The sequence below is a fragment of the Mirounga angustirostris genome, unplaced genomic scaffold, assembly GCF_029215605.1.
Source record: "Mirounga angustirostris isolate CCGP_5_RB_7025 unplaced genomic scaffold, mMirAng1.0.hap1 SCAF_1, whole genome shotgun sequence".
Lineage (NCBI taxonomy): Eukaryota > Metazoa > Chordata > Mammalia > Carnivora > Phocidae > Mirounga > Mirounga angustirostris.
Window position 1 is genome coordinate 165625991 of NW_026991709.1, and position 25935 is coordinate 165651925.

General features: G+C 48.8%; 1 protein-coding gene across 1 annotated transcript in view; it reads left to right on the forward strand.

The window, feature by feature from the left end:
• Nucleotides 1-25935, forward strand: part of SRGAP3 (SLIT-ROBO Rho GTPase activating protein 3) — a 244116-nt gene that overhangs the window by 112241 nt on the left and 105940 nt on the right. Inside the window, exons 2-3 of the mRNA XM_045861921.3 lie at nt 7033-7225; nt 22464-22626. Coding sequence (XP_045717877.1) covers nt 7033-7225; nt 22464-22626 — 356 coding nt within the window. The remainder of the gene's footprint in view (nt 1-7032; nt 7226-22463; nt 22627-25935) is intronic.

Here is a 25935-nt window from a genome sequence, read left to right on the forward strand (position 1 = left end):
TCCCCTGGGCAGGTAAACCCAGAGCCTTTAACATTGCACTACCAAATCAATGTTTCCGTCCTTGAGGTCAAGGTCAGGATGCACTGGGATGGATACAGTGACAGCCAGGACCAGTGAGAATGGCACCAGGATGACAGATGGGGTGTGGGACGGAGACAGGAGGTGGAGCAGGACATGATCCTGAAAGCGGAGGCATTGGATCCCCCAGCGAGGGTGCCTTGACCTGGAGACCGGGTCTTGATCTTGGTTCCCGTCTGCCCCTTACTCTGGATTTGAGCCCTGACTCTGCCAATTTCTGGGTGAGCCTGGGGCAGATCCCCCCCACTCCTTGAGTCTCAATTGCTTCATCTCTGAGACAGGAATAATAGTAGCAGCAGCCTCATTGGACGCGGTGATAATGGGCGGGACTGCGTGTGCACAGATGTGAGGAGAAGGCACTGTCAGCGGCAACATGCCATACAGTCCGTCCTCCTTGTTAGCTCCAGAAACTACCAGTGAGGGTATACCAGCCTTCTCTGTGGAGCGGGGGACATGGGCCCGCTCGATCTTGATTTTCAGGATGAATGTGCTACAAAAGTAGGGCCTCACCACCCAGGAGGTGTCAGAACAGTTGCCATGTTCTCAGGACAGGGCCCACGGATTAGAATTGGGTGGGGCCTGGCAAGCTGCATTTAAAGTTGCTCTTAAGGTCGCACTCTGACCCCTCTTTCTAACCCATCTCCAGGCCGGGGGCAGAGGCCTCTGAGGACAAGCTGTGGGCATTCCTAACTGGTCAGACTTGCTAACCAGTGCTGCAGCCTTTGTATCAAGTTTCTGGCTTTGTCTGCCTTTCTTTTCTCTCTCCCTCTCTTTTATTATGGAAGTTCCAAACATTACCAAAGTAGAGAGAGTAGTAGAACAAGCCTCTTCCTCATATCCATCACCACAACTAAACTTCAACAATCAACTCAAGGCCAATCTTGTGTTACCTATAAGCCTGCCACTCCCCAGCCCCGCCCCAAAGGTTATTTTGAAGCAAATCCCAACATGCCTGTTTTTTAAATAGTCCCTGTGACCCCCTCGTAGACTTCTGGGAGGTACCAGTTGGTACGGTTTCAGAGGGGGGCAGTTTAGCAGTCTCAAAACAGTCATGCAAACGCCTTTTGCTCCTGCACTTCCATGTGAAGAATCGGTCACACAAATGATATACCTGCACAAGTGCAAAATGAAGCCTGCATATGGTTATTCATTCCAGTATCGTTGGTGATAGTGAAGGATTACAAACAACCTAAGGGTCCAGAAAAGGGAACTGGCTAAAATTTTTTAAATTTTACAGTGGAATTCTATAGTACTGTGAAAAGGAACGAGGAAGTTCTTTATAAAGTGATATGGACTGATCTTTCCAATGTATTCTTAGTTTCTTTTTAAGTTTTTTTTATTCATTTATTTGAGAGAGAAAGAGAGAGCATGAGCAGGGGGAGGGGCAGAGGGAGAGGGAGAAGCAGGCTCTGTGGCCGGGGCGGGGCGGTGGGGGGGGGGAGGCGAGGATCCCATGACCCCAGGATCATGACCTGAGCTGAAGGCAGACACTTAAGTGACTGAGCCACCCAGGCGTCCCTTCCCAATGTATTCTTAAAAGACAAAAGTAAGGTACCGAACGCTGTGAATGATATGCTGTCATGTGTGTAAAAATGGGGGAAATAATGTATTTGAAATACACCATTATTTCTAGAAGGATACACATGAACCTGGTAAGTTGGTTACCTTATTCGAGGCGGACTAGGTGGCTGGTGGACAGGGGTGGGAGAGAGATTTTTCTCTTTATATCCTGTCTACCTTTTGAATTTTGTACTAAGTCTTTAAATTCCTATATTTCTTATCTAAAAGTAGAACTTCTTTTTTTTTTCAGTAAACCTAAAACTGCTCTTAAATATAGTCTATTAGTTAACAAAAAAGTATGTCTCCAAATGAGTTGAAAACTTATTTGGCTTGCACAAAATATTTATAATTCCCCCAAATTGGAAACTATCAAGATGTTTTTCAGGAGATGAATGGATAAATAAACTGTGAATATTATTCCATACAATGGAGTATTATCCAGTGATAAAAAGAAATGAGCTATGAAGCCATAAAAAGACATGGAGGAACTTTAAATGCTTATTGCTAAGTAAAAGAAGCCAGCTTAAAAAGCATACATAATGTATGATTCCAACTATATGACTTTCTGGAAAAGGCAAAATTAGAGAGATAGTAAAAAGCTGAGTAGTTTTCAGGGGGTGTAGAGAGGAGGGAGGAAGGGATGAATAGGTGGAACATGGGGGATTTTTAGGGCAGTGAAGATACTCTGTACGATACCATGATGATAGCCACATGACATTATGCATTTGTCCAAACACGCCATGAGTGAGTCCTAACCTAAACTCTGGACTTAAGTAAATAGTAGCATATTAGCTTTGTCCATCAGTTGTGATAGATGTAATACACCAATCAATGCAAGAGGTTGATAATAGGAGAAACTGCGCCTGGGAGTGAGAGAGAGTATGTGGGAACTCTTTGTACTTTCTGGTTAATTTTTCCATAAACCTAAAGCTTCTCTAAAAAACAATCTATTAGTTTTTTTAAAATAGAATTTCTAATTACCTTGAACCTGAAGAAGACCTGCTGCCTCTGCTTGTGGGGTTGTAGTTGTGAATGGGGTGGGGAGCGTGGGGAAACTTGTTCACCCTAAGGCTGGTGGCCCTGAGTGGTGCCATGGGCGGTGGCTTTGGCACAGCCACAGTGGTTTTCCGTGAGACTATTGCAGGAGAAGCAGCAAGAGCCTTATGGGGAATGGATAGGCAGGCTATAGATTCTTGGGCTTCGAATGTCAGAGGAGTTTGGCTTTGATCCTATAAGCAATAGGGAGCTATGGAGAATTTTATCAGGAGAGTGCCATGGAGAGCTGTGCTTCAGGAGTCCAGGTGTCAGAATTAGTTTTGCCCCTTCTTTGGGCCTCATGCCTCTAACTGTAAAACCAGGAGGCTGCACTAGGTAATTGGAGAGGTCAACTTTTCAGTTCCAAGGTTCTGACAGCAAAGAGCTTTTCCTGACTCTCCAAACCCCTTTTCCTCCCTGCCCCACCGGCTTTTAATTTTTCTGCTGCTCTGTGCTGTACTGTGGCTCGAACCGCCCCCTGGGGGAAATGTCTGCTGAATGGAGTCTGAGCCTTGGGAGCAATTCTGTTTTATTTTATTTTTGTTGCTCCTTTGAAATCTTCAAGGAGAAAACCCAAATCTGTGCCAGCTCCAAGGAGGAGCAACTTGGAAGGGAGTTAGAAATGACGAGATGGGTAATCAAATCCTTTCAGGGTTCCAGAGCACGGGCAAGCTGCAGTCGGAGATCCGGCCAGGACCGCTTCCTGCTAGAAGGATTTGTTTGACTCTGAGCTGGCCAAGTTGCAGGAAGGTTCTATGCACGACCCAGCCTGGAGGCTCCAGCTGGTGGTATGAATTGGGGGAGATTCTCTGCTCCTTCCAAATCTTCTCCTGTCATCGTAGTGTGATTTATGAGCTTTTCCTCTAAAATATGAGAACACTGGCTCCTGATTATGCCCTGTAAAGCAGGAAAGCAGTGGCTGCAGCATTTCTGATTAATAATTCTCTTTAGACCACCATCTTGTCACAAAAAGGATACAAGAGGTTGAATACAGATGAATTAAAGTCTTTTAAAAAAATAGTATGTTCTCAGTCTAGTTAGGTATCTGGAGGGTGGTTGCTGCCATCTGAGGGATCTGGGCTTGATTCCTAGATTAATTGCAACACACCAGCTGTTATGAACAGAGGCTGCTTACCTTTGAGCCTCTTCCTCCTCATCTCTGGGGGGAGAGTGGGGAACGCTAGTAGCACCTGCCTTATGGGGGACAGATGACGTGAGATAAATATGCAAAGAAGTCAGCACTGGGCCTGCAACAAATGATGGGCTCCATAAATGCTAGTGATTACTATTAAGATTATTTTGAGTCCCAAATAGTAGATGGTCTGAAAGTAATTTGAAAAATATTTGGAAAGTATTTTTATAACTATGTATTGATATGGTAGGGCTTGCCCTTTGGGGAATGATGGCATCTCGATCCAATTCAACACGTAGGCCATGTCATAGGCATACCTGTGTAGCTTGTTATAGTTCAGGGAACAAAATGTGACCTTGGACAAGTTCCTGATTGTAGTTTACACAGAGCTGGGCTTTCTTCCTCTGTAAAAATGGATAATAATGTCATGTTGTAAATGTGTGTGTGTGTGTGTGTACGGTGTGGTGTGTGGGGTGTGGTGTATGGTATGTGTGTGGTGTGCTGTGTGTGGGGTGTGGTGTATGGTGTGTGTGTGTGTTGTGTGGGGTGTGTATGTTTGTGTCGAGCGAGACTCCCATAATCACAAAACTTAATATCCTTGGGTAAAAGCACTTGGTAAAAATAAATAGTAATTTGCTGTACAGATATTGATTTCCTGATGATCTATTATGTGCGGGGAAAATCCACCTTCAGAGCTTAAATTTCATTTGAGGAGCTAAGGTGGATATGACACACGTTCATGAAAGAATTGAAACAATGGCAGGAGGCAGTCAGAGACAAACTGAAGTACCATGGGAGTTCACAGTAGGGCTGGGAGGGTCAAGCAGTCCAGGACTCCCTGGGAGGAACAGTACTTGACGTGGGCTCTAAAGCAGTTTTTAAACTTTTTTGCTTGCCTACCCTCTAAGTGAACTCAGGGGGAAAAAAACTCTCTTGCCTCGTACATTTTAACTTGACATCTGAAATGTTTCATTATAAGTAGTTACAGAGGATATCATTTCTACCATATTGTAAATATTGGTCTTGTAGAATAAAATTACACTACTCTCTTAAATGTATCAAATTGAAATGAAATAATAGAGCAATTTTTTATTTTGCCTTTTTATTGCATTCTACTCTTATCTAGAGTAGAATGCACAGATCTCCAGTATGCAACTCAATTTTTTTTCAAAGATCCTATTTATTTATTTGTCAGAGAGAGAGAGAGTGGGCACAAGCAGGGGGAGCGGCAGGCAGAGAGAGAAGCGGGCTCCCCGCTGAGCAAGGAGCCCAATGTGGAACTCGATCCCAGGACCCTGGGATCATGACCTGAGCTGAAGGAAGCCGCTTAACCGACTGAGCCACGCAGGCACCCCACTCTATCATACTTCTTTTGATCTAAAACATGTATGTAAACTGAAATAGACATTGAAAACTTTTCCTTTGCCCATAGAACTCTAAGTATCTTTCTTTTGGATTGATTTGTCATTACAGTGATCACATACACAGTTCATCAAAATAATATGGGTATTTTATACATCTGATAATTACTAAACATAAAAGTAAGATAGTGTGGGAAATGCTTCTCATAATGAGATGGATGGGGATAGTTGACGGCAGTGCTTCTCATACTTTAAGGTACATAGGACCATCTGGGGATCTTGCTAAAATGCAGATTCTGAATCAGAAATTCTGGGTTGGGGTCTGAGATTCTGCTTTTCTAATCAGCCCACTGGTGATGCTGATGCTGCTGGTCCACAGACCACACTTTGAGTAGCAAGGGTTCAGGATCCCAAAGGAAGATTTGCTAACACCAACATTCTAAATTGTCCATTTTTTTTTGGCACCCAGATATTTTGACATTTAAGGGCACTAGGCCATAGTCAGATTCTGGATGAGGAAGTTGGTCTTTCTTCTGCAAAGCAGGAGAAGGACCAATGTGAAGAGGGAAGTGGGGAAGGAGAGCAGTCATGCCATCTAGACTGAGACACATTCTCAGGCAGAGCAGGGAAGAGTGGAAATGGAAACAGGATCTTCAGCTGAATCCCTTGTACTTTTCCTGCCTGTGTACCCCTGGGGAAGGCTTTATATACCCCAGGGTAGGGCTGCCCCCTGTGAAGTCCACTTCTCTAAAGGATGCTAAGATGGTGTTGGCCATCATTTCCGACAGGATGCCTATTTATGCCGGTGGGATTGGACATGTCAAGGACTGGTTTGAACAGTTTCGAGAGTCTGCTGGTGGTAAATCCCCACAAGTAAAGTTTGTGGCTGGGCGGCGGATGGCCTTGGATTCCATGCTAAGGAGTTGGGCTTAATACTCAGGCAGAAGGGGGCTGTGGGGTGTTTTGAGCAGGGAGCTGGTGTGAGCAGAGTGCTTTGGGGAGACCCATGTGTTGAGCAGCTTGTGGGATGGTGGGGAAGGAGTTAAAGCAGAGGGCCCGCAGTACACTATGGGCTTGAAGATGAGGTTGGCTGTCATTATTGGGATTTGCCTGTGATTTTTATCTCCACCTCCCCAGTTTTTGAACTTTTGCCCTGGTTGCACAGACCTGGTTTGCTGTCCGTATTTCCTGAAGTGTGGGTGACAGTCCTCTAGGGGTACTTGAGATGTTTATGCCTGGAACTCAAGGTGATTTAACGCGGAACATAGATGTGGCCTTAAGTAACACTGAAACCCATGAGCCCCTGGCATCCCCTTCTCAGCCGCTCTCAGCCCCAAGTGCATCTGGAGAAAGTCTTTAGCGCCCCGCCCCCTCCCATTTTCCTTTTGTTGACAGAGAGCTCAGGGCCTCTGGTAAGCAGTAGTCTCTAGATAGACTTTTACAAACTTTTTGTTTTTGTTGAATTCATTTTCTGTGTCGCAGGATGGCACGTGGTCCTGGTTTTCCCCTCCCTGCAGTGACACAAAGCCATTCATTTCAAATACATTCATAGGAAAAGCGAGCCAATTGACTAGATCATATGGAAGAAATAATAATGCTGGCGGCATGTGGATATGACAAAAGCCATGGTGGTGACACGCCATGACTCAAGTTGGGGAAACATTGGGTGAGACCATGTGACAGAAGCCAGCCCGTGCTAGATCTCTGTGCCAATGCCGGAGAGGCTCTGGGGGACCAGGGTGGCGGTGGGGAGGGGGGCTGCAGGAATCGCAGTGCCTGCGCCCAGGGGCCCTGGGTCAGCCGGGTGGGTCCCACCGCGGTGCCCACCACAGCCTAACGCCCGCTGCCCCTTGCCTCTGCCCGCAGAGATCCGCACGCAGCTGGTGGAGCAGTTCAAATGCCTGGAGCAGCAGTCCGAGTCCCGCCTGCAGCTGCTCCAGGACCTCCAGGAGTTCTTCCGCCGGAAAGCTGAGATTGAGCTCGAGTACTCCCGCAGCCTGGAGAAGCTGGCCGAGCGGTTCTCCTCCAAGATCCGCAGTTCCCGCGAGCACCAGTTCAAGTGAGGAGGGGACCGGGGCCGGGGCGAGGGGAGGCAGCAAAGCAGAAAGGAGGCGAAGACTCACTGGAGGCCGACCGGTGTGCTTTTAAGGCCCTGGGAGTGCAGGTTATGGACCCCTGTGCCCGGCTTCTTCCTCCTCCGAAAGTGAGGATAGAGATAGTTCTCCCGCATAAGGATGCTGCAGAGAATGAATGAGAAAAGTACTTGTGGCAGACAGGAAATGCTCAGTAAATTGTCCTTGCTGTTGCTATTATCCTACCAAGACCCAGGCATTGTGTTAGTCTTCATTTGGGCTAAGGTGACCTCCCCCCTCCTTTCAGGACATCTGGACCCTTTTATGGGGGGGGGGGGGGCAGCCAGTCCACTTCCCAATTCCCTCAGCACAGGGATCTCAGAATCTCTTCTCCATGGAACTGATGCTCAATGCACCTTCCTTACACCCCTGGAGTATCGGTGCTGGGGGCTCTTTCTCTGCCTTGTTTATTTATAATACACAAACTCCCTGGGTCCTGATTTCTCACACTCCATACTCTGGGTTTGTGGGCTCGGATCCCCTCAGGCATTGACGTGGGCTGCCTCTGAGTCTTCCAGCAACAAAACCTCTTTGCCCTGAACCCACTGGGGCCAGCCTCCTAAGTGCAGGTAGGAGGTAGCAACCTCACCGGGACAGCGCTCACTGGGCAGGGTGCCACTCTGTGGCTGTCCCTCCCTCTGCCATGCTCCCAGGACCTTCTCCTCCACCTGTCGTCTCTCCAGCCAGTAGCCCTCAACCACAGGGAATCAGCAACTTGCTCCAACCCTCTGACCCACTCCTCCTTCCTCTGGGTGTGATCCTGTTTTTCTCTCTACATTTAAAAAAATTGTGGTAAAACACACCTAATATAAAATCTACCGTCTTAACCATTTTTAAGTGTATAGTTATGTAGCGTGAAGGATACTCACACTGTTGTGCAACCGTCACTATAATACACCCCCACAGTGCTTTTCATCTGGCGAATAGGCAACTCCATTCGCGTGAAACACTAACTCCCCATTCCCTCCCCCTCGAATCCCTGGCAACCACCATTTGACTTGCTGTATCTATGAATCTCACTACTGTAGGGACCTCAGAGAAGTGAAATCATACAGTAGTGGCCCTTTTGTGTCTGGCTTATTTCACTTAGTATAATGTCCTCTAGCTTTCTCCAAATGGTAGCCTGTGCCCTTTTTAAGGCTGAGTAATATTCCATTGGGTGTATGCAGCACATCGTGTTTATCTGTTCACCTGTCAGTGGACCCTAGCTTGCTTCCACCTTCCTCCCTATATTTTTTTGCCTTCTGCTCTGGCCGGGGAGCGCTCTTCCTTTAAACTCTTGTAAACAACTCCCCTCGTCTGAGCCACAGCATTTGAATACTCACTTTTGTGGAAATCGCTTTATCAAAGAGCAAAAGTTCATTACCTCTTCGTAAATACCACACTTGGTTTTCTACCCAATCTCATTTATTCAAACTTAGCCTGCAGGAGGAAGCTTCTATTGATAACGTCCTCCCAGGCACTGTCTAGGCCCTTCCACACATATAATCTCATTTTTCTGATAGATTTTTTTTTTTTTTGAGAAAAGTTTCTTTTTTTTTCTTTCCAAATGATGAAAGTAAAATGCTCATTGTATATAATTTAGGAAATACAGAAAAATGGGAGGGAAAAAGTCACTCACGCAGTCCTGCCCCTCAGAAGCAAGCGCTGCTCACATTTTGGTGCCTTCTCCGGCCTATCTTTTTGTCATAACAGCAGCAGTGACAGTTTACTGAGGGCAGTAGTTGAGCACTTGGGGCCGGGTGGGGGTTACTGCCCTACCTTAAAGCTGAGGACAGTGAAGCTCTGAGAAAGCAGCTTGTCCAGACATGTCTATGGACCAGTCATTGCAAGGAGACAGATTTGAACTGTCATTCTCATTCTGCCTCGTTGGCCTGAGAGAAGAAAGGGCCGGGTGTAGCCTGAGAACGCTCCCCTAAAACCAGAGATACAGACACACGCACGGAAACCCTTGTCTCTGGCTGAGCCGTCTCTGGAGCCATCCAGGGCTGTGTGGTCAGGTTGTGGCCTCAGCTCCTGCCCGTCTCCTCCCTTCGTATTTTCAGTGTGAACATGAAATGGGGGAGCGTGGGCGGGGGGGTCCCCTGTTCCCTCGCATCGCCTGTAATGAGCTCGGCCAGCCCCTCACGAGTTCATTAACCGGAGGCCACCAGACGGAACAGGAGCTCCAGCTGGTAGTCGGGCCAAGCAGGCTGCGGGAGACGCTATGAAAGTCTAATTGGGGCGTGGGCCCAGGCCAGTGCAGCTGGTATAGGCCCTCTGCACCATGCTAATGTGGCTTTTGGAAGCAGGAGTCTCTAAGGGATGCCTGGACTTGCCCTTTGACCCCAGGGCCAAGCAGTGCTGACCCCTGGCTGCCTCTTTGGAGCTCAGTGAACAGGATCTGTGCTGGGCTCTGGGTCCTTCGTCCTGCTGTCCAGAGAAGGCTTGTCTTGCTGTCTTACAGTTACTTCATTCATTCTCTCTGGCAGGTAGCCTCTCAGGGCCTCGAGGGCAGGGCCCAGATCTGGTTATTTTATTCCCACTGCAGTGGGCCCAGTGCCAGACAGAGATGGGGTATTTGTGGATGAGCAGGAGCAAGGAAGGGAGGAAACGTACTTGGTCTGTAAAACCTACTCTGGCTGAGAGATTTTGTTTAGAGAGGGAATTGAGTTGCCCAACATAGCCCAGCAAGTGAGTGGCCGAGCTGGGATGGCAACTGTCTTAGTTCACTCGGCTGCTGTAACCAAGTACCATAGACCAGGTGGCTTGTCAACCGATTTCTCACTGTGCTAGAAGCTGGAAGTCCACCAGAGCAATCATTTGATAGTTTCTTTCTTTTCTTTTTTTCATGTTTGGTTGTTCCTCTATCTCTCCCGCTAGATGGGAGATCCCACCATGGCAGGAACCACCTGTCTTGTTTCCTACGATAAATCAGGGCCTGGCACTTCGTAGGTACTCAGTAAATACTGGCTAAATAAGCAAATCAACAAATACAGAATATTATGGGCACACAGAGGAAGCACTGGGTCAGACTCAGGCCTTAAACATTGAGGCCTGAAGAGCAAGCAGGTGGCAGAGTTCAAAGGACATGGCCAGAGGGATTGGGTGCCTGCCCCGACTGTACCAACTGTGGGCATGCCCCCTCTCAAGAGAAGGGACAGTATCTGAGAGCAGGGACTGTGTCCTGTTAATCTAGGTGTTTCAGCACACAGCACAGCCCAGGAAAATAAGAGGTCCTCAGTGTGTGTGATATGTGATGGTAGAAAAGAAATAGATGGTGATGGTATCGTCCTCCAAATGTTCGACCTGCCCCAGGTAAACCCTCGGAGCCACCACCTGAACCTTTCTTTGAATCATGTGCCACAGGGAGCTCAGCCCCAGTGAGCCTAGCCCTGACAGGGTGCCAGCATGGCTGGGGTCTGATGAGAGCTCTCTCAGCGTGCAGACCGCTGATTCTCATTGTGTCTTCACGTGGTAGAGAGCAGAGAGAGCAGGCAAGCTCTCTCCTGACTCTTCTAAGGGCACTAATCCCATTCATGAGGGCTCTGCTCAAATCCTAATTACCTGCCAAAGGCCCCGCCACCTGATACCGTCACACTGGGCGTAGGGTTTCAACATACGACTTTTAAGGGGACCCAGATGTTCAGTCCATAACAAGAACTCAGGTCTCTTGATTCTAAGTTCAGTGCTCCTCCATTTGCTCTTTATCTGCTCGGGCAATCAAAAAAATATATATAGCTGCCCAAGGAGGTGCTATGATGGAAGTAAATATAATGCAGAATGTTCTGGTTATTTATTCTGTGTAACAGCAATACTTAGTACTAAAACGCAGTACCTCATGGTTTAGTGGGTCAGGAATTTGGACAGGCCTCAGTCGCGTGATTTTTCCACTTTATGGGGCTTTGACTGGGATCACCGAGTGATCTCCAGCTGGTGGCTGGTCTGGGCTGGAGTCCAAGATGGCTTCACCCATGTGCCTGGAGCTTTGGTGGGGATGGCTGCAAGGCTGGGCCCAGCTGGGCTGCCCCCTTCCCTGTGTGGTGTCAGGGCCTCTGTGCCTAGCATTTCAGCTGGGTGTCTGAACTGTAGCTCAGGACCCCAAGAGAGCCGTGGGAAAGCCCCAGTCTGCAAGGCGAGGTCTGGAACTGGCCCAGCACTGCCTCTCAGCCCAAGCTCCACTTCAAGGAGACAGGAAAGAAAACCCTTCTCCCATCAAAGGACTTGCAGCCCTCTTTGATCCTCCACACTGAGCCAGAACAGCAGTCAGGGAAGGTACCTGGAGGCAGTGGCTTTTAAGCAGAGACCTGAGGGATGAGAAAGGGCAGCCCTGGGGGCAACAGGAGGGGAGGAGAGGCCAGTGGGGCTGGAACCGGTGGTAAGGGAGTGTGGGAAGCCACTGAGGCACTGTTAAGTAGGGGGGCGCATGACCCCATTTCTGTTTTTGAAAGCTGACCCTGGGTTGGAGGGGGCACGAGTGGAGCAGGTGGGTGGGATTATTGCTGTGCAGGCGGTGGTGATGATTGCCAGGGCATGGCAGAGCAGACCAGGAGGGGTGGGCAGTGCTGGGCAGTCTTTCAGAGGCAGGACTGAGGAAAAGAGGAATCAAGGATGTCTTCCCTTTCAGACTTGACAGAAGGTCTTGAGAAGAGTGAGGCAGATGCTGCCATCTTGTGCTGAAATCGCCTGTGTTCTTTTCTGTCCCCCTTTTGACAAGCACTGGGAGATGAGCTCAGAGATGGCAGAGCGGGTGGCTCTTGACCTGGGGTCCTGAACACCCAGCACCAGGTTTGGCATATGGTTGGCACGTACTAACTGTTGAATGAACGAATGAAGATCAAGTGGTAATTGGAATTGCCCTGGGGTGGGGCTGGTGGGAGGCAAAGGAGGGGGACATCTGTCTTCTGGCTGCCTTAGGAGCTTGGTGGAGCCATTTGGGCAAAGGATCACCCACACCTTGTGCCTGGCGCCCGGCACAGTGTTGCTGAGAGGACAGATGTGGGCTTCACAGTGCTGTCCCTGACCGGGGAACCGGGACCGCAGATGCTAGAGCACCCCTTTAACAAAGTGCGGTCCTGACCAGCAGCAGCATCATGTGGAGACTTGTCAGAAATGCAAAATCTGGCGCCTCGCTGCAGACCTGCTGAATGAGAAACTCCAGGGGTAGGGTCCAGCAATCTGTATTTTAACAAGCCCTCCAGGGGATTCTAAGGGTTATTTATGTGTAAGAGCACCCATTGTGATGATTTTCCAGATGATAAATTATTTACAACTTACTTTTAGGCCACGCTGGCCTTCTAGAACCCTCTATTTTCCCGGAGTCAAATCCATAATCCAGTGCTCTTTCCCAGGCAGCCCTAGCCTGAGGTTGGCTTGTCCTCTTCAAGACCTGGAACTGGGGGCCCTTCTTGAGCAGGAGTGTGGTGGGGGGAGGGGCAGCACACCAGGGCCCTTAAAACCTGCCTCTCAGTGTAGGTGAATGTCCTCCGAACAAGTTGCATAGTTCTAGGAAGCCAGAGGTTTCCTGGAACTAACACTTTCTCTTCCTCCAGAGGACGGTTTTCTAAGACACCAATACACTGAAACTTCTAGATGGGGGTGGGACGAGGTGGAGATGAATGCAGTTAGGAGCAACTACCCACTCTATACCTCCTCTTTGAGATTCCCGACACACATGAGGGTATGGAAGGCCCCGAGAAGTTGTGCAATAAATAAGCTTGGTGACTTCTTTCTGAAAGCTATTTGACTACAGAATTCTTTCTCCCCTGTAATATTGATTAACATTTCACCAAACTAGCACTCCTTGGGACCCAGTTTGAAAAGCCCTGTCCTAGCCCAGTTCCAGATTTCCATCTAGAATATGAGCCCCACATGCAAATCTGTGTGAGGTGATGTCCTCTTCTATTCTGATGCCTTTAGTTTGTGTTATCTCTTACCTTCCAGGGGATATACCTGAGAAAAATGCTTCCTCTAGCAGGTTGAGTGTTGGTTGCTGTTATTTGGATAGCTGTGGGGAAAAAAAGCAATAGGGAATGGTTTGCATTAATTTTACCTACTAGACTGTGAGCCTTCTCAAGGTGCATCGAGTCATCTTTTCAGTCCTCTGTGACCAGACAGTGCCTAGAACATGGCAGGTGTTCAAAAAATATTAGAAGAGCGAGTGAGTGAACGGGTGAATGAATGAATGAATTGGATTCTGCCAAGGACTATGATGGAATACAAAGAAAACAAGACACTGTTCCTGCCTTCAAGGGGCTTATGGAATAAGTGAGGGAACCAGCCCCACACATGTGAGTGGTGATTGAGGAGCTAAGCAACAACATAAAAGATGTCCGGAGGTAACTGAGTAGATCCAAATGAGTGGTTTAGGCAGATCTCAGGTAATCCCTGAAGGAAGAGCCTTGTGAACAGGACTTCTGAGAGTAGGCTTTTGCTGTGTGGCAAGAATAGCAGAAGGCATTCCAAGTGCATGAAGACGGAATGGGCACAGGTGTCAAGGCAGGAATGCCCATGAACTAGGAAGAGCTGCCCCCCCTTCCCAGATTTCAGTAGCCTCATTGTCCTGTCATTGAAGCTAAATACATGAAAGGGTCCTACGTAATGGCCATTCACTGCTTTCATTTTTGTGCTTCTTATGAGGCTTTTCAAATAAACAAGTTGGGTGATCAGGAACATAAAAGCCTTTGTCAGATCATGTGTAAGCATTTTGGTTTTCGAAAATACAGTCGATGTTGTCAATATCTGAAGGCCCTCACTGGCCACTGAATCACTCACCCACCCATATGATAGATGAGACAGTGAAGCCTCAGAGAGGTAGAGTGACAAGCCCAAGAACACACAGCTGATTAGCAGCAGAGTCAGGATCCGAACTTCTCCAACTCCCAGTATGATGACCTTAGATTCCTTGGGAGGCAAAAAATAGATAAATGAAGAAACCTGTCCCTGGCTAAGAGCTTTGTCCATTGCCTGGAGAAGGTTTCTGCAAGCGGAGAAGTGGATGAGGGAGAGGGCTGGACTGGCCTTGAATGCCAGCTGATGGGGTCAAACTTTATCCTCTGTATCATGGGCCCATTCGCTCCTCAGATGGACCACAAGAAAGATGCCTGAGTGGTCATGTAAACTCTCCTTGGGCTCCTGATCCACTTGGGGAAGTAGTCTATTATGAGTTGAATTGTGTCCTCCCCAAATTCACAGGCTGAAATCCTAACTCCCCAAATCTTAGAAAGCAACCTTATTTGGAAAGAGAGCATCAAGGTAACGTAAGCGTAAGGGTGGGTCCTAATCCAGCATGACTGGTGTCCTTATGGAAAGGTGAGATTTGAACACACACACATGCACAGGGTAAGCATCATGTGAACTCAAACGCAGAGGTTGGATGATATGGCTACAAGCTAAGCAACACCAAAGATTGCCAGCAAACCACCAGAATCTAGAGGAGAGGCATGTGAGGGTCTCCCTCACAGCCCCCAGAAGGAACCGACCTGCTGACACCTTGATCTCAGACTTCTGGCCTCTAGAACTGTGAGACAACACGTCTGCTGTTTACGTCCCCAGCGTGGTCCTTCGTTATGGCAGTAGCCAGCCCAGATGCTCACCCTGTTCATCAAGGCCCCAGCTCGTGCTCCCTCTTCAGCCTTGTCTCCACCCTTGGTTGCCTCCTCTCTGCCTTCTGGTCACACATACCTTCCCTCAGTTTTCCATGGTATGCATGCACACAGAGCCTTCACACTTACCGTAGGGAACGCTCTCCCTTATCCCTGGGTTATGCCAAAACCTGCCTGTCCTTCTGTTTCCAGCTTATCCTTCTGGATACTTTTCATCTTTTCAGCCAACCGTGTGCCCAGGCCTGCCTGGCACCGGAGGAACAGTGGTGAACATAACGGATGGAAGCTTGAGAGGAGTCAAAGACCAGAAACAGAAAGTAAATGAACAAGACAGATCTCAGGAGTGGTAGTGCAGTAATGACAATAAAGTAGGGTTTTGTGCTAGAGATCAGGGAGCCACTGAGGGTCAGGGAAGGCCTCATGCAGGAGAAACATCTCAACTGAAGTCTCAGTGACAGGAAGGACCCGCATGGTCAGCTGACGCCCATTTCTACCTTCCTGGGGTGAGGTAACCCCCGTTATAGACCCTTGAGGTACCATGCATTTCTCCTTCAGAGCCCCCACCACTGATGCAATTTTCTATTTATTTATGTGATTATTTGATTATCACCTGAGGCCCCCACTGGGCTGTACACTCCATGAAGCAGGAAGCGTGACTCATTTTGCTTACCATTGCCTGGCACAAGAGACAGCACTCAGTTCATATTTGTGGAATTACTGAATCATGCTCCAAGCAAGGGCGATGAATTCCAAATCCTGCTTGGGGCAGCTTAGGTAGCAAGAAGTTACCCATACCTTTTGGCCCTGGAACTAATTGAGGGTGCTCTGTTCAGGGGCAGCTTTGCTGGCAGCCTGCTGAGCAAGACCCAAGAACGTGCTGGAGGAGAGCAGGAAGCCAGAGGCAGGCATTTGGCATCTTGGGGATGGTGTCAGCTGCATGAGCTTTCCTCTCTCCCAGAGGAACCATAGTCCCGGGGCAGTGGGTTTGGATTCATCTGTAGTGTGGGGCTTTGCAAGGCCTGGAAATAGGTTCTGTTTGCTAAGCGGAATTTTCCGGCCCTCAGCCGAGAAGCTGGAGAAGGTGGCTTATTGCTAATTTCATTTCCCTAGCTTCCCCAGCTTGGCAAGGTCTCGCTCCTCTAGCTGCAGGCTCTTGGAGCTTCATACCCAGCTCCCCTAGCCAAAGAAAGAAAGCTGTGACTCACCAGAAATTTTCATTGCTGTTTTTTGGCCAAAAAAAAAAAAAAAAGAAAAAAGAAAATAGATACACATATATATGTGAAAGTTCTCACATCAAGCCTTAGCTCAGCAGCTTCTGCCTGCTGTATAGACACTGGGATGCAAGATGGGAAAAGCAGAAAGGCTGCTCAAGATGTGCCTTAAAGGAGAGAGCACCCGCCAGGTTCACTGTGACAGCTTCCAAAAGTGTGGTCACAATAGGCAGAAATCGCTGCTGGTATGGAGAGCTGGGTCTCAGGTCAAAGGAGTCCTGTTTTCAAAAGGGACATGTAACCTCCTAAGAAAGGAAGGTCGGTCCCCAGCTCTGCCCTGTGTGGTTTGTGGTTTGGTGCTTCTTCGTGCGGTCCCGGTACAATCCAGATGGCCAGTGGGATGGTGATTGATGCGCTGGCCAGAGCCCTCGACCCCCTGCACCTGTTCTCTCCCCCACTTTGCTTCCCGGGCTCCAGCCACATTGGCCTTTATTCAGTTCCTTAAATGCACCAAACTCCCCTGCCCTGACATGAGCTTTTGCCCATTCTGTTCCCTCTGCCTCAGCCCCTTTCCTCTGAGCCCCATCCCCTTTACCTAGCTACCCCCCCAGCACTTTTCCTTTAGAGCCCAGCCTAAAGACTCCTTCCTCAGGGATTACTTCAGGGACCCCCAGGCCAGGTTCCCTTGTTATGGGCTCTCATGGCACCCTGCTATGTCCTCTCTAGCACTTTCTGGAGTTGGAACTTGACACACATTTGCAGGATTCCTTGAGGGGTGTCTGTCTCCCCCACTAAACTGTAAACTCCATGGAGGCAGGAACTGTGTCTGTTGTCCTCAAAATTATGTGCCTAGCGTCTAGTCCATATGAAATATTCAATAAAAATGTATTGAATGGATGAATGGCTGAATGAATGACCATGGAGCTGTTTTCTGATGTTTAATCCCAAGGCTCATGGTACAGTTTAAGTAGCCAAGCCACAGGGGTTAAGTGACCTGCATAAAGTCACATAGGCAGTGTGGTGGACACCGGTGAACACCCCCTCTCAAGTCCAGGCATCTTTCTGTTTTGCCATGCTGGGTCCCATTTGTGGCTCTTGCCTCTTCTTTCTGATACTGTGAGAGCCTGGTACCATTGTGGCCAAGACCACAAGTGGCAGCTTTCCACGGAGTGGTCAGCTCTGCCCCTGACCCTGGCTATGGACAGCCCTGTTCACCCCAGTCTTTTAGTCTACAAATGAGCTGCCACACCAAGGGAACCAGGGCTGGGAGAAGGTGAGGGGAGCAGAACAAACAGTCTCCCATGCTGGGAGGGACCAAGAGGATGGGCCCGCTGGTTGGATGGCAGGCCCGGGCAGCCTCTCTGCAGAGAAGGATGGGCTAGCCCATTATCCCCATCCTCGGTAACCAAGGGAAGAGAGGAGCCCAGCCCTGCCCCATCCTTCCAGCTGCAGCCTAGCCAGGCCTCCCAAGGATTTGCCCCTTCTGCCACGTGGTCATGCACATTTGTAAAGAGTTCTGTGTCATTCGGTGGTTTCAACCATCCGAGTGCTTGCTGCTAGCTTCCCCATTGGTTTCTCTAGCCCAGATATCACCATCTGGGTGTTCCAGAAGCCCTTTAGACTTGTCATGTTCAAACAGAGTTCCTCTCCTTTCCTCCCTACTTCACCACTGCCCTCCTCCCCCTCAGCTTAGCAGATGCCACCTCTGCTCTCCCAGGTGCCCAACCCAGGAAACTTGGGATTCATCATGGATGTCTCTTCCTCCCTGCTCACCCCCATCCCAAACCCCATCCAGTCAATCTCCAGGCCCAGTCTTCTCACTACCTAGGTATTTCTGGAGTCCCTCAACTTCTCTCTTGGCCCCTTTGAGCCTGTCCTCCGCAGAGTAGTCAAAGCGAGAATCTGCAAATTAAATTTTACCCTTTCATTCCCCTGATCTAGACTCTTCAGTGGCTCCCCACCGACTTGAGAACAAAGCTCAAACTCTCTAATGGGACCTTGGCTGTGTGTCTTCTTCCTAATTCTCCAACCTCATTTGTCACTCCCACCTCCACCCCAGAATACCATGCTCGAGCCCCCCCTTGACTACGTTCTATTCACCCACATCTTTCCAGCCTCCCTTTTGGCCTTTGTTCACTGTATTTCTTGATCTAGAAAGCTCTGCCCTTTCAAACTCCATTGCAGCCTTTATTTCTCAGTCTAGAAAGTGCTTCCTCTGGGAAGCCATCCACCACCTCACCACCAAATGTGGGCAAGGGGGCCCTCCTCTGCTCCACAGCTCTCTCTCATCACTACGTTCAGGAGGCTGTGTCATCATCTGCTCCCTTGTGTGTCCCCCTCACTTGAGTGAGTGCAAGGCATGTGGGAGCAGGGTCTTGCCTGCTGTGGTCCCTGCTGCATGCTCCATCCCTCGCTGTGCCTAGCGCGTGTGCACGCACGCACACACACACACACACACAGTGAGTGAAGCCTGAGAGAGACAAGGCCCTCATCTTTCCAGCAGCTGCTCGCTCTAGCTTGATGAGTCCTCGGTTGCTTTCAGGTAACTTTGTGCCCCTTGCCTCCGCCGCCCACCCACCCCCTGCCCCCCGCCCCGCCTCTGCAGAATTCCCGTCTGAGACTGCTCAGATTGCCTCCTGCCCACAGCTTCTGATAAGGAAAATGCTGTCCTTTCTGTCTTTCTCTTACCGAGCCTCTCTGACCAGGCGACCTAATTTAATGGTCCCCAAGCCATCCCAGCATTTCCGTACCCTTTCAAGATCACTTGTCGTCTTTCTCCCCCACCTGAAATTCACCTTCTGGCTGTGACTTCCATAAATTTTGTACATTTAATTCCCTGATGCTGTTCAATTCTTGCATCCCAGACTGAGCTAAGCCCCTGAAGTAATTTAAGTAACAGCTCAATTATCTCATCTCCCCTTTAATCTTTCCATTTCTATCAGCACCTAGGAAGCAGTGAAAAATGTGCAAAGTGTTTTCTGCCCAAACCTGCTTCTCCCTTGCAGTTCTTATCTCAGTCCGTGTCATCAGCATCTACCCTGTTGCCTGAGATCCAAAGCTTGGAATCACTATCCACTCTTCCCTCCTCCTCCTTTCTTTCTATTTCCAGGAGGTCTCCAAGATTATCTGCTCTTCTGTTGAGGTATCTCTTAAGTCCAGCCTTCTCTGGCCACACTGCCACCCACCCAGGCCCTCATCCTCTCTCTTCTCCTGGACTAAACAAGTCCCGACTGGTCCTCTCTCCAGCCCCAAGCCTATGCCCACACCCATCCATCCTCCCATCCACTTGTCCATCTATCAGTCCACTCATCCATCCACCCATCCACCCATCTATTCATTCACCTACCCACCCTCCCACCCATCTACCCATCTACCCATCCATCTATCCATCCACTCACCCATCCATCTACCCACTAATCCCTCCACTCACCCATCTATCCACCATCCCTCCACTTACTCATCTATTTATCCATCCGTCCATCCATCCATCTATCCAGCCACCCATCCTGCAATCTGTCCATCCTCAAACACACATTGGTTAGGTCATACCTCTGCTTAAGTAACTTTGATGACTCCTCACTGCCTACAGCAGGCATTCTTAGCCTTTGCTGCACATTAGAATCTTATAGAAAATGTTTTAAAAAATACCAATACTAAGGCTCTGTGCCTAGAGATTTTGATTTAATTGGTCTTGGATGGGGCCTGGGTCTTGGTGTTTTCTTAAAGCTTCTCAGGTGATTCTAGTGTGCAACCCAGGTAGAGAACCATGTGGCTTAGAGAATAAATTCCAAGCTCATTAGCCTGGCATTCATTGCCCCCTATAATCAAACCCTTAATCTGTCTCTCCAGCCTCATACCAGTGTTCTCCTAACATATTTGAAATTCTAGCTGTACTGAGCTACTTATCTATCTTTTATCCCTCGTGCCCTCTGTCTACAATTCTATCTCTCTCCGCCCCTCTGGCTGTTTGGAAAACTCCTACCCATTCTTCAAGACCCAGCACAACTGTGTACTTTTCTCATGGGTCTTTCTTCCATAATATCCACTTTGAGCAGGCACATTGCTGGGTGCTGGATGTGGTGCCTGGAACAGAACAATCCCTCCTCTGAAAGAACTTACAGGAGGGTGAGGGGTGGGGGTAGAAACTCCTTAAGGCAAATGTTCTCAAACCTGAGTGTTAGAACACCCAGAGGGCAGGTTAGAACATGGAGGCTGGGCCTATCCCTAGGGTTTCTTATTTAAATGGTCTGGGGTGGCCCTGAGAACTTGCATTTGCAACAAATTCTCAACTAATGCCAGAGTTGCTGGTCCGGGTACCACGGTTTGAGGACCCACGCCTTAGTGTGCGGTCACAGGCATGCTCTCTGCAGAGGTATCATTGAAGGTGAGACCGGGAAGAGAAGAGAAGGAGGCAATCATGAGAAGGGCTGGGGCTCATGGATTCCAGATGGAGGGAACAGCATGTGTGAGGGCCCCAGGCGGGAGGGAACCTGGCACAAAGGAAAGGGGCCTGTGTCCCTGGGATGTGGAGAGCACAGGAGGAGAGTGGTGCCTTCTCTAACTTCTCAAGCAGAACTGATGCTCTGCATGTGTCTCTATTATAGCACTTTACCACCTTCCACTGTAATCCTTCCTTCTGCCTCAGCCACTTGGGAAGGAGCCCCTCCAAGGTACATCGGTGTCACTGCCACCCATAGCCCACCTGAGACCTGACAGAGGAAATGCTGAGGGATTTGGGCGGGGTGGTTGAATTTTCATGTTCTAGCTTTTTCTCTAGGCTATAAGCAAGGAGCAATTTGTTCATTTTTTCTTTGGCAGCCTATCCCTTCCCTTGAAAATGCCCTTTTCTTTAGGCATTTTCCACCATAACCATCCTTTAAACCAAATTCCCTTCTCCCCAGTTCCTGCTACATAGATAGATTTTTAGCTCATTTGGTAATAGCAAGAAAATTCCTGTAAATCAGGAGCACCCCCTCCACCTGTCCTTCCCAAGCTCAGGAATTGGGATGGGGTGTGGGGCATGGGGGTGCTACAGATGCCCAGAGGCTGTCAGGGCTGCACCCCCCAGCACATCCCTTTGGCTATGGGAGGATGATGTGGTCGTAGTGAGAGCCAGCAGAATTCCCTTCCTCAAAAACACTGCTAGTTGGTGGCTGAGCATGTCCGTGGTCAGCTCTAGGAGGTGGCCCACCCTGGGGGCACGAGGGGAGCAATGCAGGTCTGGGAGGGACTTTGGAGACCACCACCCTCAGGAGGTCCTGTCCTCCACATCCTGCCTATCCACCCTCTCCTTCCCACCCTGGGAAGTGGAGTGAGGGCAGAATCAGGGTTAGAGGGCAGGAACACAGCATACCACCACATGTGGCAACGTGAGATTATGGGTTTGAATTTGGGTTCTAATTACCTTTCCCTCTTTCTTCCTGGAGAACAGGATGTATATACCCTTTACTGGGGATAAAAGAGGGGCCTTTGGGAAAGCATAGATAAGAGAGGGATAGTCTCTCATTTCATTTTCCAGAAACATCCCATTTCTCAAGCCTTGGGAAAGTATGCTAGGTAGATCTGTGGTTCTCAGACTTTAGTGTGAATCAGAATCCCTTAGAGGGCGTGTTAGAACCCAGACTACCACCTCTAGAGTTTCTGATTCAGCAGGTCTGGAGTGGGGCTTGAGAATCTGCATTTCTAACAAGATTCCTGGTGATGTTGCTGCTGGTCTGAGGACCACACTTTGAGAACCCCTGTTTCAGCATAACACCCATCTTAGAGGATGCTAAAAATCTCTCAGTTGTTACAGGAGAAAGGTTTATTTGTCTTATATGTACTTTACCCAAGCATCCCATTTGGGGAGATGGGTTAACATCATCCCAAATACAGAACCTGAAACCCTCCAAGCCCCCAGTTCCATTGAGAGACAAAGACATGTGTTTCCAAGAGGCCAAGGCAGAAGCTGGCCCTGGGAGAGGACAAAGGGGTTGGGGGAGGCAGGGAAGGGAAAAGGAGGAGTCCACTTTTTGTTTTTCCACTGCATAATTTTAGAACTAATACGAGTATTTTAAACACAATTGGTTGAGTATTTCTTAGCCCCAGGGAAGTCAGCTTCTGCCCAGAAGGGAGTGATACACATAGCAGATGCCACATGCCGCGGGGAGAGGAGAATGTGTTAGGCCTTAGAGCTGAAAGACCTGGAGTTGGCCCCAGTGCTGCTCTGGGACCTTAGGGGCGATTGCTTCACTAGCTGTAAACGTGTTCTAATGAAACTGAGCTTGAAAGGGCCCCATGAGGGTCAAAAGAGCTACGGTGGATGACAATGCAGAACACTGTGTGGATGACAGTTCCAATGAAGCCAACCTGAGCTGCCTTGGTTTCCACAGGAAGGACCAGTACCTCCTCTCGCCCGTGAACTGTTGGTATCTGGTCCTGCATCAGACCAGGCGGGAGAGTCGAGATCATGCCACCCTCAATGACATCTTCATGAACAATGTCATCGTCCGCCTCTCACAGATCAGTGAGGATGTCATCAGACTCTTCAAAAAGGTGGGCAAGGGGGCCACTCCACCTGCTCAGATATCTCTGCCCCAAGCTAAGCATTACAAAATTGCCAGCCAGGGTGGGATTTGGTTTGGGGGCATGGGACCAGGAGGGCAGGTGTGTTGAAGGCTGCAAGGGGCCGAGGGCTGGATGTGGTGTCCCAGACCCTGAGTCTGAATCCTAGATATGGCTGGTGGCCTCAGCCACTTCAGCCACCACCCGCACAAAAATAAAAATCTCTGCATAGTTGGCAAGTACCACATGTTCATTATAGGAAATTTGGAAAAATGGATATGAGCACACACACAAAAATTAAAATCACTGGGAATATTATCACTGCAATAATCACTTTGGTGCCATAGGGATTTCTTTATACAAACATAGGCAAATACATTTTCTGTAAGTTCTCATATGTATACATTTTCCAGTATACATTTCCCAAATGAGATGAGACTGCATATATGATTTTACTGTCTGCTTATTCACCTAATAAATTAATAACACTGCATTACAAAATTTTCCCAGGTCAATAAATTTATTTCTGTGCCATTTTTAATGATTCCATAGTATTTCATGATAGAGCTTACCCTAATTTATTTAACCAATCTTTTATTGTTGAACACTTAAGTTATTTCCATTATTTTACTCTTCTAAATAGCGCTGCGGTGAGCTGCTTTGTATATATACTTTTGTCACATTCACTGCTATTATCCTATAGTTGTTTTCTGCAACAAGAATTTTTGGGTCAAAAGTTTGCCCATTCTTAAGGCTTTTAACAAAGTGCTCGGTTGTTTTAAGAAGGTTTTACCCATATAAATGCCCAGAAGTCAAGTGTGCAGGAAGCAGTCACTTATATGTGCCCCGAGGTCTCTGTTTCCCAAGTTCCTTACACAGTGCCTGGCAAACAGTAGATGCTGTGGAAATGTTTGTAGAACTGAACCCACCTCTACGGACTTCAGTTTTCTCCTCTGTAGAATGGGCTAGTCCTCTAGCCTCTGTGAGCCTCATCTTCTGTGTCGATCAAAAGGAGTTAAGATCAACTACTTCCCAGGGGCAGTGTGAGGGTTAAAGGAAACTGTGTGGGTGTGGAGGGATACGTATATTATTAAGGGAGTGGCTCAGGGGTGTGGTCTTTGGGTCCAGAGTTCTTAAATTTCTGGATTCATGATCCTGGTTCCACCATTTATCAGTTGTGTGTCTTTGGGCGTTGTTACTTTAACTCTGTGCCTCAGTTTCTCCATTTGTGAGATGGTGATAAAAAGGCCCACAGGGCAGTGGGGAGGATTAAGAGGGTGTTGACCCCAAGTAAGGCACCGAGAGTGAGTGTTCAGGAAAGCTAGCTACCATTGTACCAACCAGTCCATAAGAGTGTTACTACTAAAATTATCGAGGGGCACCTGGGTGGCTCAGTCGTTGGGTGTCTGCCTTCGGCTCAGGTCATGGTCCCAGGGTCCTGGGATTGAGCACCACGTCAGGCTTCCTGCTCTGCGGGAAGCCTGCTTCTCCCTCTCCCACTCCCCCTGCTTGTGTTCCCTCTCTCGCTGTGTCTCTCTCTGTCAAAAAAATAAATAAAATCTTTAAAAAATAAATAAATAAGGGCGCCTGGGTGGCTCAGTTGGTTAAGCGACTGCCTTCGGCTCAGGTCATGATCCTGGAGTCCCGGGATCGAGTCCCACATCGGGCTCCCTGCTCAGCCGGGGGTCTGCTTCCCCTTCTGCCCTCTTCCCTCTCATGCTCTCTGTCTCTCATTCTCTCTCTCTCTCAAACAAATAAATAAAATCTTTAAAAATAAATAAATAAATAAATAAATAAATAAATAAATAAATAAATAAATAAAATAAAATTATCGAGCTCGTCTGTTCTTGCCAGGGGCCAATTTTAGGGATTAGGTGACCTGGGATTGCTAGAAGCACAGGTAAGAGGACAAGTTGATTTGAAATGTAATAATCTGTCTGTGGTCTGTATTTGGACTGTCCACTTGGAGGACGACTTCTACAGCGGAACTGTAATCACAGGCTCATTCCCTTCCACGGCACAATATGCGCTGATCCCCTGCGGGGGCTGTGTTTATAGAACGTCATCCAAGTTGAATATTTGTGTAAGCAAACGTAATTAGGGAGGTAAATACAGGGCAATAAAGGAAAAAAAAACAGCGCTTTGCAAAGCCAGGCTGAGGCGATGCCGATCACTCGCTCTGGCCCCAAGGCCCCGCCTGCTGCTACTGTCACATCTTTGTCCTGGGTGGGAGGGACTCACAGAGAAAGGGTCATCAGGGCCATTAGGAAATGAAGGGTCTTTTTCCTGACTGAGCCCTGGGACAAGTGAGATCAATCTTTTCAATTCTCATTTAGGCTGACAGCAGCGTCACTGGTGATGGAGGTTAACAGGGTAGAAAATAATGAAACAAGGTCGACAGCTGAGCTTCTGGCTGCCTTGTTACCAGGCCGGGGCCGGTGGAACAAAGGAAGCGACCTGACCCCTGTGGGCCGGGAGAGAGCTGGGCATGGGCCTGGCTGGCTGATTTAGCACAGTGCCGGCCCTTTGTGTCACATCAGTTGGAGATAACCTCGGCACGGAGGCTGCACTCCTTCTGTACTAATAGATCCCGCAGACCTCGGAACAACGGGGAGGCCAGCTTCTGGTCAGACTGGGGAGGGTATCGTCAGTCACCCCATTCTACAGATGAGGAGGTCCAGCCTGCAAACCTGCAGGAGAACCTAGACTTGTCCACTTTTGGCCTGTGGTTGCCACCAGCAGGAGCCCAGTATGGCTGGGCTTTGGGAGTTTGTCCCAGAACTGCTTCTCACTGACTCGTGAACCTGGGCAAGTCTCTGAACCTCCGCATTTGCCTACTTCAGCTCCCACTTCAGGGGCTGCTTGGAAGAGCCGAGGCAGGCCAAGTGTCTGGCACAGGTCTGGCATCCAGCAGGTACTCATTAAATGGTGGCTCAATCTTGATCCTGAAGAATGGGACCCCCTCCCCATTCCTGAGCTTGGTGGTAGCACTCGGGTGGGTGTTCCTTCACCACCCCACCAAGTCATGCTCTGCCCATGCATCTGCAGAGGGTGGGAGTAGCTTCCAGGCCACATGTCCTTCCTGGGCTTGTCTGGGGCAGCAGCTCTGTCTGCCAACTTCTCCCTGACTCAGGATGCTCTTTGACTTAATAACTTTCCTCCTCATGAGTCTCCAGTTCCCCTCTAGCAGTGCAGTCTCTTCGGACGACTAGAGGCAGCACTTCAAATTCCGCAAGCTGTCCCAAGATTCTTGTGGGCAGGTGGCCCTTGCTTTAAGTGTCAGATAAAGATCTGTCATAG